The 12,519-nt window shown below is 36.6% G+C and overlaps 2 protein-coding genes across 3 annotated transcripts; both read left to right on the forward strand.

Moving 5' to 3' along the window:
* The first annotated feature begins 2,517 nt into the window (after positions 1-2,517).
* On the forward strand, positions 2,518-5,552 carry LOC114750840 (DUF724 domain-containing protein 3-like). Of its 2 annotated transcripts, none has more exons than XM_028939472.1 (3): positions 2,518-3,061; positions 3,520-3,987; positions 5,391-5,552. In XM_028939472.1, the coding sequence occupies exons 1-3, from the start codon at positions 2,588-2,590 to the stop codon at positions 5,403-5,405; spliced, it is 957 nt and encodes a 318-aa protein (XP_028795305.1). In that variant the 5' UTR covers positions 2,518-2,587; the 3' UTR covers positions 5,406-5,552. The 2 variants fall into 2 exon arrangements, with proteins under 2 accessions (XP_028795305.1, XP_028795306.1); XM_028939473.1 differs by having other exon boundaries at positions 3,538-3,987.
* A 2,516-nt stretch (positions 5,553-8,068) lies between these two features.
* Positions 8,069-11,184, forward strand: LOC114750838 (SRSF protein kinase 2-like). The gene is made up of 4 exons (XM_028939467.1): positions 8,069-8,368; positions 8,921-9,706; positions 10,356-10,403; positions 10,477-11,184. Exons 1-4 carry the CDS (start codon positions 8,186-8,188, stop codon positions 10,795-10,797), a joined length of 1,338 nt encoding a protein of 445 aa, XP_028795300.1. The 5' UTR covers positions 8,069-8,185; the 3' UTR covers positions 10,798-11,184.
* The last annotated feature ends 1,335 nt before the right edge of the window (positions 11,185-12,519 follow it).

Here is a 12,519-nt window from a genome sequence, read left to right on the forward strand (position 1 = left end):
TTAATTCATTTTCATGGGTAATATCTCTTAAATATTTATAACATTTTATTAAGATAATTGATTGAACCGTGGATTGTCCCAATATTTGAATACGTATTACTCCTCCGTCCTAATTATAAGACCCAATTGACTTATTTGAGGAGATTAAGGAAGTAAGTTAAGTTGGTTATTTATAATAAATAAGTGTTGTCATTCCTAAAATATCCTTGCTAATTAAGTATATTGGCTAAAACTATCATTGTAGAAGGATTATCTGGAAAAAAATGCATAAATATAAGAGACAAAATGGATTGGGTCTTATAATTAGGACCAAATAAAAAGTCAAATTAGGTCTTATAATAAGGACCGGAGGAGTATTTTTAAAAACAAAATGATTAGAAATGTATACATGTAATAAATAATTATAAAACCTAAACATTTATTGGAATTATAGCAACTAAATCATGGTTTTTAAAATTAGAGAATTAAATAAGAGTACAAAGACTAAAAACGGTAAATTTGGGTTGGGTCCTCCGAAACCCGCATTCGTGATGATTACGCAAGTTGACAAATATCAACATGCAAATGAAATCCATTCGCCCCCCACTCACACTGTCCCCCTCCTCCTTGGACTTTTCCACTCGTGCCATTTTGCACCCGCCCCACCTCTATCATATTTTATTCTATTCCGCAAAGAAACTGTGAATAAATCACGTTAACTTCGTTTGAGTTGTGACCAAATTTTGTACAGAAAAGTCTAGGTGAAGTTGTCACTGTATTATTTTCAAATAAATAATTCAATAATGATATGAAATGGATTAGAAAAAATTATTAATAGGTCTCGGATAAAAAAAAATTAAGTAGGATAAAGAAGCATCAGCATCTTGATTTTGTTTCTTAGGTATATCTAACAACTTAATTTTATTTATGATGTATCTAACACTCATATTATTTTTGTATGCTTTCAGCATCTTAATCTTATTTATAATGCATTCACCGTCTTAAACTATATGAGATTAGGGCATTAGATGTAAGTTAAAAAAAAAAAAAATTAGAGTGCTAGATATGTCAAGAATATAAGATTAGTGGTATTAGATGCATTAAAAAATGAAATAAGGGTGTTAGATACCACCTTGCCAAATTAAATATAGGTCATATCATAAAGCAAATCTATTTTAAACGTTTTATGCCATAAGACTGTTTAAAAATTTTATCCAACATATCTATCGAGTGTGTATATAACACATTTGAAAAATCAAAGAATATTATAAATAAGTAGGGTAAGATATTTTTGTATATATCAAAAGTTTATGTTAATTGGATCCCAGAGATTTATTAGGCCCAGGGCACACTTTTAAACTCAAAAAACATTTACAAAAATATTTACAAATTGCCCATCAATAAGATCCTTACCTAGGCAGTAAAATTCAAATTTCATGATCAGATGAGTTATAAATTGGTTTATTATCAACTGTATCAACTCTCATTGGTGGTGGGGTAAGATGTTAATCAAATCAGATTTGAAATGCAAAATTGGGACGTCAGAAGATTATATTGTCAGTAGAAAAATAAATAATACCTCATGTTCTTAATATAATATTTACTTTATGGAGCAAAGTGAATCTTATATTAAAAAGAGGAGGTAGTGTTAAAATTATTATATGCGCATACACTCGATGAAACCTGGAAATCACAAAATGGGTGATTTGCAAGAATCATACGAAAAGTTTTGGAGGAGAAAAATAAGAAATGAGCTCATTGTTTTGGGTAAGCAGGCATATGATTAGCCGTGGGAGGGAAAAGGAGCTAAAAGCATGTAAAGTGGGAATCATGAAAGGAGGGGGCATCATGGCATGTGTTGTCAACGTAGTGGCTTTTTTAATCCCAACAGGATCAGAATGTTGCCCCAGTTTCATTTGCTTGGGTCGGATGCAACATAATATTGGCCCTTCCATATTATTCGCTGCTCTGTATGGCCCACATTTCTTATTGACTAATACAGATGTAACAGAATTATTTTATTTTATTTTATCCTAAACTATTATTTTTTTACTAGCCTAACTTAGCGGCGTAATCTTAGTTTAATACGAATTTGTATAATTGTTCTGAGCTGAAAATTTTTATTGATGCTATAATTCATAAGGAGAGGGAGATAGGCATGGTTTGCGAGAATGGAGAGGTGCGGGGGGTGGTGGCATTGCTGGTTTGGTGAAATGCATATGGAAGTGGAAGCAATGGACATTCATTGCATGCGCCCATTCTTACCTGACCACTAATTTTGTTGTCGCGTGTATAATGGAGAGGTGCCTTGCGTGGACCGCACACAGTGGGCAAAATTTCTAGCTCGAAAATAATGCGAGTAGTGATTAATTTTGAAGAAACTAAACTTTAGGGGATGGATGATGGATCAAATCATCAAACGAAAGTTGGGGTAATTATATAAATAAAAATTAATTTTTTTCCAAATCAGAAGTCAATAATGCGAACATAGTGATGAACCTGTATGAAAGCGACTGGGAGGGATCAGTATCTGCCCACTGGCGCCCCCGGAACGCCGTCCTCCTCTCCGCCCGGCAACAGCGTTAAACCCTGAAACAGCGGAGTATACATGCCGCCCAAACCTGAGTCCGCTTCAAAGTCAAACCCATACTTCAAACCCGGCTCCGTCGTCGAGGTAAGCTCCGACGATGAAGGATTTCGCGGATCTTGGTTTGTTGGCACCATTGTTGGCCGCTGCACTTCCAAGAAAAACCAGAGCAAATTCTTGGTGGAGTATAAAACCATCATGGCCGACGAGAAGGGTTCCAAACCCCTGAGAGAGATGCTGGACCTTCACCAGCTTCGGCCCCTCGCCCCAAGGGAGACTGACCGCCGATTCAAGTTCGGCGAGGAGGTCGATGCATACCACAATGATGGCTGGTGGGAAGGCTCCATAACCGAAGAATTGGGAAACGGGAGGTTCGCGGTGTATTTCAGGCCCTCCAAGGAGCAGATTGAGTTCGGGAAGGAAGACCTTAGGCTCCATCGTGAGTGGGTCAATGGGAATTGGGTCCCTCCATTGGAAGAACCGTCCGAGGAAAAAGTATGCCTGTCTACGCTCCAATTCCCTTTCTCGTGTTTTCTTGCTCTTGCATTAATGCCTTTTCATTTAATCTTCAATCGCTCGGCCTTTGGCGAAGCGCGGCCCACTGTGACTAGTGTCTATTTACAATAACATTTCCATGTATTCTTCTTCATCATTTCTCAACTAACTCTTTCTTTTGGGGTGGGTTTATTTGTGGTTTGAGGCGGACTAATTTGTAAGAAACTTCTGATCCGAAATTTTGGCTTCATTGCCTTCTGTTGCTCGCGCTGAGTGTGCGGGGATGTTATATCAGTCTGTCTGCGAACTGTGAGTAGGGGAATACATTTTTCGAAGACTAATTATTTGTGGCACAGGGATAGAACTAGGGCTTGAACATGCATTTATGTTGATGAAATTGGTATCTTTAACGTCGACCTCAAATTGTGCCTGGCTGTTAATCATAATAATATTATTAGCTCTTAATCGAATGGCAGAAAATTTTGGCAAACGATGTGAAGGCTAGTGAAGAAACAGTGACGGACATGTTTAGCAAGGGGACACTAGTTGAGGTTAGCAGTGACGAGGAAGGTTTCGAAGGAGCTTGGTTTGCTGCTACTGTTGTTGAACCAAAGGGAAAGGATAAGTTTCTGGTTGAGTACCTGAACCTACGGACTGATGACGATTCGGAGTTCTTGAGAGAGGAAATTGATATGTTACATATTCGGCCTCATCCACCGGAACATGTTTTTGATCAGTTTAATCTTCTTCAAGAAGTTGATGCTTTGTACAATGATGGATGGTGGGTTGGAGTGATTTCCAAAGTTCTTAGCAACTCAAGATACGTAGTCTACTTCAGGAACACCAATGAAGAATTAGAGTTTCCGCACTCCGAGTTAAGGCTACATCAGGACTGGATCAGCGGAAAATGGGTCATTGCTTCTAAGGTATGACTACATTACATACGGTAGCTTAGGTTTTTAATCTTGACATTAGCTTTCCACTGCGATCCTTCAAACGCTTGTTTGGAACCTGAAATTTGTCAATGGGCCATGCAGAGGATCCAATAGCCTAAAAACTGTATACCATTCATGAGCATCTTTAGTTTTGTATGTGGATGAAATATTCCCCTCAAAGTCTACTTTTCCTCCCTCTTGCTAAAACTTGAATAATCGATTTTGCCCATTTAAAACTTTTTTGGGGCGAGGGCGTTCTGTGATGCATACCTTAGTGTTCAAGCCCGCACATAGGAATGTTTTCAGCATTAGCATGAGAATAGGCAAGGGATAATTAGAAAATTGATATTTCTTACATTTTAGTCATTGATAATTAGATTTTGTAGCAGTCTTGGCTTTTCGTAGCCTTTTTAATCTGTCCGCCGAACCTTAAAGATTAAATATTTTGAAACTGAGGAAGCACTTAACCAACTCAAGTTCCTTCATACAACTAAAACAAAGTTTAGTAACCAAATTCTTAAAATTTCTACTTCAAAAGTACTTGGATCTAGTGTTGAAGAGTCAGTTTTTATGGCTGGAGTTGAAATGTGATCCCTGTTAGTTCTTTGAAAAATATTCAGACTAGTAAAAAAAAAAAGAAGGGCAAGTCATGTGGATCGGTCCATTTCACCTGTGTACTTAATGGAATGAGTCAAGATCATCTTGAAATTACAGTGGTTGGTAAAATCTAAATCCAATCTACCGAAATAATTGGGTTAAATGGACTAGTTGCGTGGATTCAATCTACTTTGATGGCCATGGTTGTCAATTTGGTTTTCGTGGTTTGTGGAACTTGTTCTCTGCTCTGCCGTAAGATGAGCCAGAAGGTTGATGTTTATGAAATCCACAGCATCTTAGATTTAGAAGGGGGAATTGTTGTTGTTGTTGTTGTTGTTTTTTTTTTTTTTGGTGTGTGTGTAAGCACCAGATATTCTAAGTTAGGCTATCTTTCAGGCACAACTAGATTAATTCGGATCGAGGTATGATATGAACCATTAAGATTGGCGTTCTTAGCTCCTAAGATGTTACATTCCCATGCGTTGAACTCGAGACCCGTGGGAAAAAATGTTTTTTGATGTATTGGGATCATTGAAAAGAGTTTGGGCAAATGAGTGAAACTTAGTTGTGTGATGGTTCATAAAAATGTGAAGTCTGTGGAGACTGGCACGGATGAGTTCAAACTCATCATAAAATTTGCTGTTTTGTTTTATTTTATTTTTCTTTGCGGTTCAGAGGATGATGATTATATACAACATTAGGAAAAATGGTCAAAATTAATATACAGATTTTGAACTTGTTTTTTTTTTTTCAGTTGAAGATATCAATCATGCAATGCTTTGGTTGAAACTTTTCAGGCATTGAAGTTGTAGACGCTGTAGAAAGGAGATCTGTGAAAGGAAACTAGTGTTAAGGACTTGCGGTCTGGTGATTCGTCAAGGTTGCAGCTAACTGCAGTGGCAGGGATGAAGTTTCACTTGCGGTCTTGCAAATATAGGTAGTGAAGAATATAGAGACAAAGGAAAGGGGGGGACTTGTTACTTTGGTTCTGGCCTTTCGCGTTCGTATAAATCAAAATTGGAAATGGTGGCAAATAATGCCTTCTATGTAATTATATTGGGTGCGGAGGGAAACCAGTTGGAAATGCCGTTTCAAGCTTCCAAGTTTCATCTTTGAGCGAGGGAATGAATAGTTTGACATGAGAAGTGGGCTTCCGTTACATATTTGCGTGCCATGGCACATATTCTGGGGTGAAGCTGCTTCCGCATTCTCTCCATTTCGTTTCCATTCTCGTTGCGCATCTTATTTTTCAGTTTAATGAAAATAATTTTACAAAATCATTAAATTAAAAATCAATTTATTAAAGAAAATTGATTTTTTTTAAATAAGGTTGAAATCTGGAAGGGTTATAAAACTTCAATCCATTTTAAAAGTAGTCCCCCTTTTCCTATAAGTTTCAAATTTGGAGAGAATACGTTCTATTTTGTAAGTTTTAGTTTAGGTTTATTTTAACATTTAATGTATTTTTTAATTTTATTTTTAATTATTTATTTTGTTTAGCTATACTCTTTTTCATCACATTTCTCTATACATTTTTTCAAAAATAAAAATATACTTCTAATTATTTATTCTTTTTTTTGTGATATTCTCTTTCATTACATTCTCTATTTATATATATATATATATATATATATATATATATATCCTCTTTCTTACTTATTATAAGGACAGATTTAAAAATAAAAATATACTTCTAATTTATTAATTATTTTTAATTAATTTTAACTGATTTTTTATTGTTCGCAAATTAATTACTTGAAATTTATAATAATAACTGTATGGATCAGTTGCTCTTTGGTCAAAATTCTTTGCTAACGAAATTATTAGACCACATTGACATTTTTTATCATAAAAAATTATAGAAAACCATAATATTCATGAGAAACTCGTTGTGCATACTGTTTTTAAAAGCCCAAATTTGTTAGGGTGGCAATTTTGAGATGGATTTGAGGATAAAGGTGGGAGCCCAATTTAGAGCGCGCGTGACACGTGCGCAACATCTTGGGGCCACCCCGCTCACCTCCTTTCCCAATCCTTGCCTGTCATCTCCACCATACCAGCTTGCCAGTTCTGATGGCTTCTCCACACCACGCTCCCCTCGCATTCTGAGGTGTGCCCTTCAATCGCACCGCCACGCCTTCGCCTTCTCTTTCTGAGGTCTAGCTTCTCTACTTCACGCATTCTGAACTGCTGTTTATAGTGAGAATGACAGAGCTGTTCATGGACCCGAAGCTTAACTCTTATTTGCGGCCAGACATGAAAATCCATAATTATAATACCGGACCACTAAACGTTTAGCCAAATAATAACTATTTAGTGATGAAGAGAATGTAATGAGTGGTCATTTGGTTATTGAAGCCAAAATTAGAGAAAAAGAAAAGAACGAAGGGAAAAGTAGCATAAAATCGTCCCCATTTGGCATTGAATGAAACGTCTAATTAGTGGTGGAATTTGTATGGCCCTCACATGAAAGGTAATCTTGGCAACAGAACAGAACAGTGAAGTCGCCCTTCAACTGCAAGCATTACTGAAGCCCGACTGATTCACATCTGCAGTGGCAGACTTGTTAATTTCCCTCTAACCCAAATAAGTACTTGAAAACACTGTTATTATCATTATTACTACTTAAAGCTTAAAATTTGTATTAAATATGTTTACACTAAGAAATACTAGATTTACTTGAAATCTTAAATGACAGTGTTTCCTGATCTTCTAAATAGTATTGGCCGCGTCACCCGGAGGCAGTGATGGGCAGGCAGGGCGAATTTTGTTTCTCTCTCGCCAGATTTGAAGCCGACTCTCAGCAGAAAAATGTTATTAAATCAAATATGTTAACCAGTTGTATCAGTAGTTTCTTTTAACAAATGAAAGAGATGATCTGATTGAAAATACACCAGGTGACCCGAACATGGCGAATGGAAACAGAGGAAAAACAAAAATGGAGTGTTCCCTGTTCTTTCGAGTTCTTAAGAGCACTGCAATTTGCATAGCGAGAATTTGGATGCAAATGCGTTGCGCTGGGTGCACAAAAAGAAGATTGTGGGAACAAGACAAAGTAAAGCGAGGCAGGAGGCAGGTGGCTGAGGCTGACGCAGGAAAGGGCAGCAATTCTCTACGCTCAAGAACAAGTCGCTTGATAACACCACATTACCTAAATAAATTCCCTAATTGTCAATTTCCCAAATTGCTCGCCCTTACCCTTCCCTTCTAAACGGGACTCCCAGGGATATAACAGTCAAATCACAAAAAGGTTGTTCTGCCAACGGACTTGTATCGTGCAAGGAAAGGGAGAAAGAACAGAGAGGGGAAAAAAATAAAGTGGAGGGTTGAAGAGCCTTGTGTGTTCGTAAAGCTTACATGCCACAAATTTTGACACCCTCTTCCTTTTTTATTCCTTCCCACCTCATAAGTCCTCAATTTTGATCACACCTTCCGAGTTCCAAATCCCACCTCCAACCCATTGCTCAAACACAATCTCATAATAATCAAGGACCAACTTTTGGCTGAGAGCGCACGAGTCAAGGAGATCATAGCAGTTTCCTTTTTCTGATTTGATTAGATCAGAGGGGTGAGAAGAGAAGAAGAGGAAACGATGTCCTGCTCCTCGTCGTCGGGGTCCGAGGAGGATGATGAGGGCTTCGAATCCTACAGGAAAGGAGGCTACCATGCCGTCCGGGTTGGCGATCAGTTCGCCGGCGGCAGATACATAGCACAGAGGAAGCTCGGTTGGGGTCAGTTCTCTACTGTCTGGCTTGCTTACGATACTCGCACCTCTGTACGTCTGATCCTTCCTCTTCTATTGCTGCGTCGTGAATTTGTTTATCCATCTTTTTTTTTTCCCCTCCAAGTCTTTTCCACATTTTTTGATGACTTTCGCGTGTGATATATATCTTGGATGTAAGATTTTTTTTCCTTGAAACTTCTCCCTCGATTGCAATCGGTTTTGAATCTATGGGAGCAATTCAGTTACAACGTCTTTGTTACGGTGTGTTCTCAATTCATCAATTTAGAATTTCTGTTTTTGACAACGTGAAGCTTTTACAATATCAGCGATTTTCCTTTGCTTCTCGCCCTCATTTCTGATATAGACTTGAGGATCTTTTTATATACTTGTACAATGACCACCATCTTGAATTCACCAACCCCATCTTATGTTTGCGTAAATCACTTAATCTGTCATAGATGTATGGTTGAAAAATCTTACATAGAAGAAAATAGTTATACCAATGTTGTTATTGACTCCTCCTTTTTTCCTTCTTTTGGGTGGACGGGCCTGGATTTTATTTTTTTGGGGATCTTTTTCTAATTCTGCACCTCTGGTTTTCAGACATACGTTGCTCTTAAGATCCAAAAGAGCGCAGCCCAGTTTGCTCAGGCTGCCCTTCACGAGATTAGTGTTCTTTCGTCTATTGCTGATGGTGACCCTTCAAATTCAAAGTGTGTTGTCCACTTGATCGATCACTTTAAGCATACAGGGCCAAATGGACAGCACCTTTGTATGGTCCTTGAGTTTCTTGGTGATAGTTTGCTCCGCCTGATCAGATATAACCGTTACAAAGGCCTTCCATTAAGTAAAGTTAGGGAGATTTGCAAATGTATTTTGATTGGTCTGGATTACTTGCACAGAGAACTTGGTATAATCCACACTGATCTAAAACCTGAAAACATTCTTCTCTTTTCTTCTATTGATGCTTCCAAAGATCCTGTCAGATCTGGACTTTCCCCAATCCTAGAGAGACCAGAGGGGAACCCAACTAGTGGGGTTACGAGTCTTGTTGAGAAAAGGTTCAAAAGGAGGGCAAGGAGGGCAGTTGCTAAAATATCTGAAAAGCGTGATTCAATGGGAGGAGCAGGAGAAGCTCGGAAGTCTGAAAGAAATGTTGAAGGGATTGATGTGAGATGCAAGATTGTAGATTTTGGAAATGCATGTTGGTCCGGTAAGCAAATTGCTGAAGAAATCCAGACAAGGCAGTACAGAGCTCCTGAAGTAATATTGCAGGCTGGTTATTCCTTCTCTGTTGACATGTGGTCTTTTGCTTGCACTGCTTTTGAACTTGCCACTGGTGATATGATGTTTACCCCAAAAGGTGGACAAGACTATAGTGAAGATGAGGTGTGGTGATTTTGCTTGAACGATATTATAGTTCCATTCAGTCCAGTAACTTTTGCATGGAAAAACTTGTGATAATTGCTTCAACATACACTGAATATCATAATATCCTTGACATTTCAGCAACATTAAAGCTACATGAATTTCTTAATAACTGGTTTAACTGGAATTCCTGATACTTGCTTAGAAGTTCTATGTTCATAATGCTCGTGCAAATATTAAACTCATGGATGGACTAAAAGTACTTATGAACTGTATTTAGGCTAGAGGAGTCTTATAGAAATACCGTCTGGAAATTGTTGCTTGTGATGTTAGATTAGAGCCGGGTAGGTTGGTTATTAAATTCTAGTTTCGTATTGCGACTCTGTTTGTCGATCATCATAATAGACAGAAAATCTAGATGCGGATTTCTGGGTCGAGTCTCATGCTATCATGTTCCTTGCGCGATGCGTTTGCATTTTTAGCTAGGCTGGCATTTAACTATTGTTTAGTTCTTTCAGCCAAAAGAGAGGGGAAAAAAGGAAACATTCTTTGATTTTTCATGGACCTGGTACTAGAAATATTTATAGTGATTGTGAGCATGCAAAAGCACGTTCTGAACCCTTGGGATTGTATATTAGAAGAATAACATAACTACACGTTGCGGTTTCAGGATCACCTGGCCATGATGATGGAACTTCTTGGGAAAATGCCCCGTAGGGTGAGTACATTCCTATGGCATTGGTATGGCTCTTGAAAATGCTATGCTAGCATGTCTAATGCGTGTATTGCAGGTTGCAATCTCTGGAGCACGATCCAAGGATTACTTTGATAGGCATGGGGATCTAAAACGGATTCGGAGGCTAAAATTCTGGCAGCTTGATAAATTGTTGATTGATCGATACAAATTTTCAGAGAATGATGCAAGGGAGTTCTCAGACTTTCTTCTGCCGCTTCTTGAGTTTGCACCGGAGAACCGGCCAACAGCCCGGCAGTGCTTGCAGCACCCTTGGTTTCGTGGTAAGGATTCAACTCCGTGTGAAAAGAGAAATGAGCCTAGTGTGGAAAAGGTTAATGTTGGGATGAACAACCTTAAAATCAAGGTGGGAAAGTGAAGGGTGCTTCGCAATGACTTCACTTTGAGGTCCATCTTTCCACTTGAATGAATGATTTTGTTTCCCCCCGGTCACGGCTTATATTTGGCTTGCTTTTTTTTTTTTTTTCACTGGATTTATTTTTTCTTTTTCTATTGAATTAACTACGAAGATGTAAAGTATTGAAGAATTTTGTGAGCAAAATGACACCGTCCAGAGGCTTGCTGACACAGGAACGTGTTGATTCTTGCGTGTGAGATAATTCATTTTGACATTATTCTGAATGAAGTCACAGCATACAAGGGCTCTTATTAGAAAAATGTTGAAGGCATACTTCGTGTGCCGTAGTTGTATGAATCCAAACATGGGAAGGGTTCAAACTTAAAAGAATTGTTTTAGGTTAAAGTATGTTCTTTTTTTTTTGGACTGAGGTTAAAGTATGTTGTATGAGATTTCAATTTGATTTTTTAATTTTAAAAAAGGCAATATATACCTTTGATCTGTTAATTTAGTCTTTTAATTTTTAAAAGTATATTTTTAATAATTTTATCCTAAAATTTTAAATGATAGTTTTTGTAAAAATAATACTTATTTTGAAAATTAAATTTAATAAATCTTTTATTGATATTTAAGATTTCAGTGTTATCTTTGTATTTTTTTAACGGTTTTAGGATTAGAAGACAATATAATTTTTAAAGATCAGAGAAAAACTGAAATCTTATATAAAATTAAGGAAAAATTTCAGAAAAAACCCTTGAAATATAGAAAATTTCAGATTAGGTCTCGGAATTTTGAAAATGACAGAAAGGGTTAATGACCCAATCTGTCATTTGCAAAATCAAGAAGAATTGACAACTTTGCCCTCATTTGTATTCATTACAATGATTTACGGAATCACCATAAGGGTTTAGGTGTTACTTAGATTTGTGTAGAGAATAACTACTCACTTAAATCATTGTAGTGAATAAAAATGAGAGCAAATGAAAAAGTGAGTAGTTATTCTCTACACAAATCTAAGTAATGCCTAAACCCTTATAGTGATTCCTTAAATCATTGTAGTGAATAAAAATGAGGGTAAAGTTGTTAATTTCTCTTGATTTTGCAAATGATAGATTGGCTCATTGACCCTTTTTGTCATTTTCAAAATTCTAGAACCCAATCTGGAATTTTCTATATTCCAAGGGTTTTTTTAATTTCTCCTAAAATTAAATGGCTAAATGTATATTTTTGCCTTTTAAAAGTAGATTTTTAATTATTTAACTCTAGACCATTAATGAAAAATGATAATACTGAAATCTTAAATATTGATACAGAATTCTTAAATGTTAACATATTAAATTTAATTTTCAAAGAAATCATGAATCATTATTTAAAACTAACAATTTTAGAATTAAATGACTAAAATTATAATTTTAAAGTTAAGAAATCAAATTAAAATCTTGTATAAAATTAAAAAAAATAAATGTATAATTTTATTATTATTTTATTATTTTACTGGGTAGGATATGGATTCTATCGAATTGGATATAAACAATTCGATCCCCAAGAAAAATGGGATGCAAATGATAATAATACCTTTTTTCTATCTCAAAACCATATCAAACATGTTTCGAGTCTTGAAATTTAGAATTTGGGTTGTTTAAGTTATTTATAGGCTGAAATTAGGGGTGATAACACATGCTGTGGAGGGTTAGGATTAAATATTACAGGTTAAAAAAAAAAACTTGTGTAATGGTTAGTTAA

Source organism: Neltuma alba, unplaced genomic scaffold, assembly GCF_004799145.2.
Source record: "Neltuma alba isolate B1F8T4 unplaced genomic scaffold, ASM479914v2 tig00006653_pilon, whole genome shotgun sequence".
NCBI lineage: Eukaryota > Viridiplantae > Streptophyta > Magnoliopsida > Fabales > Fabaceae > Neltuma > Neltuma alba.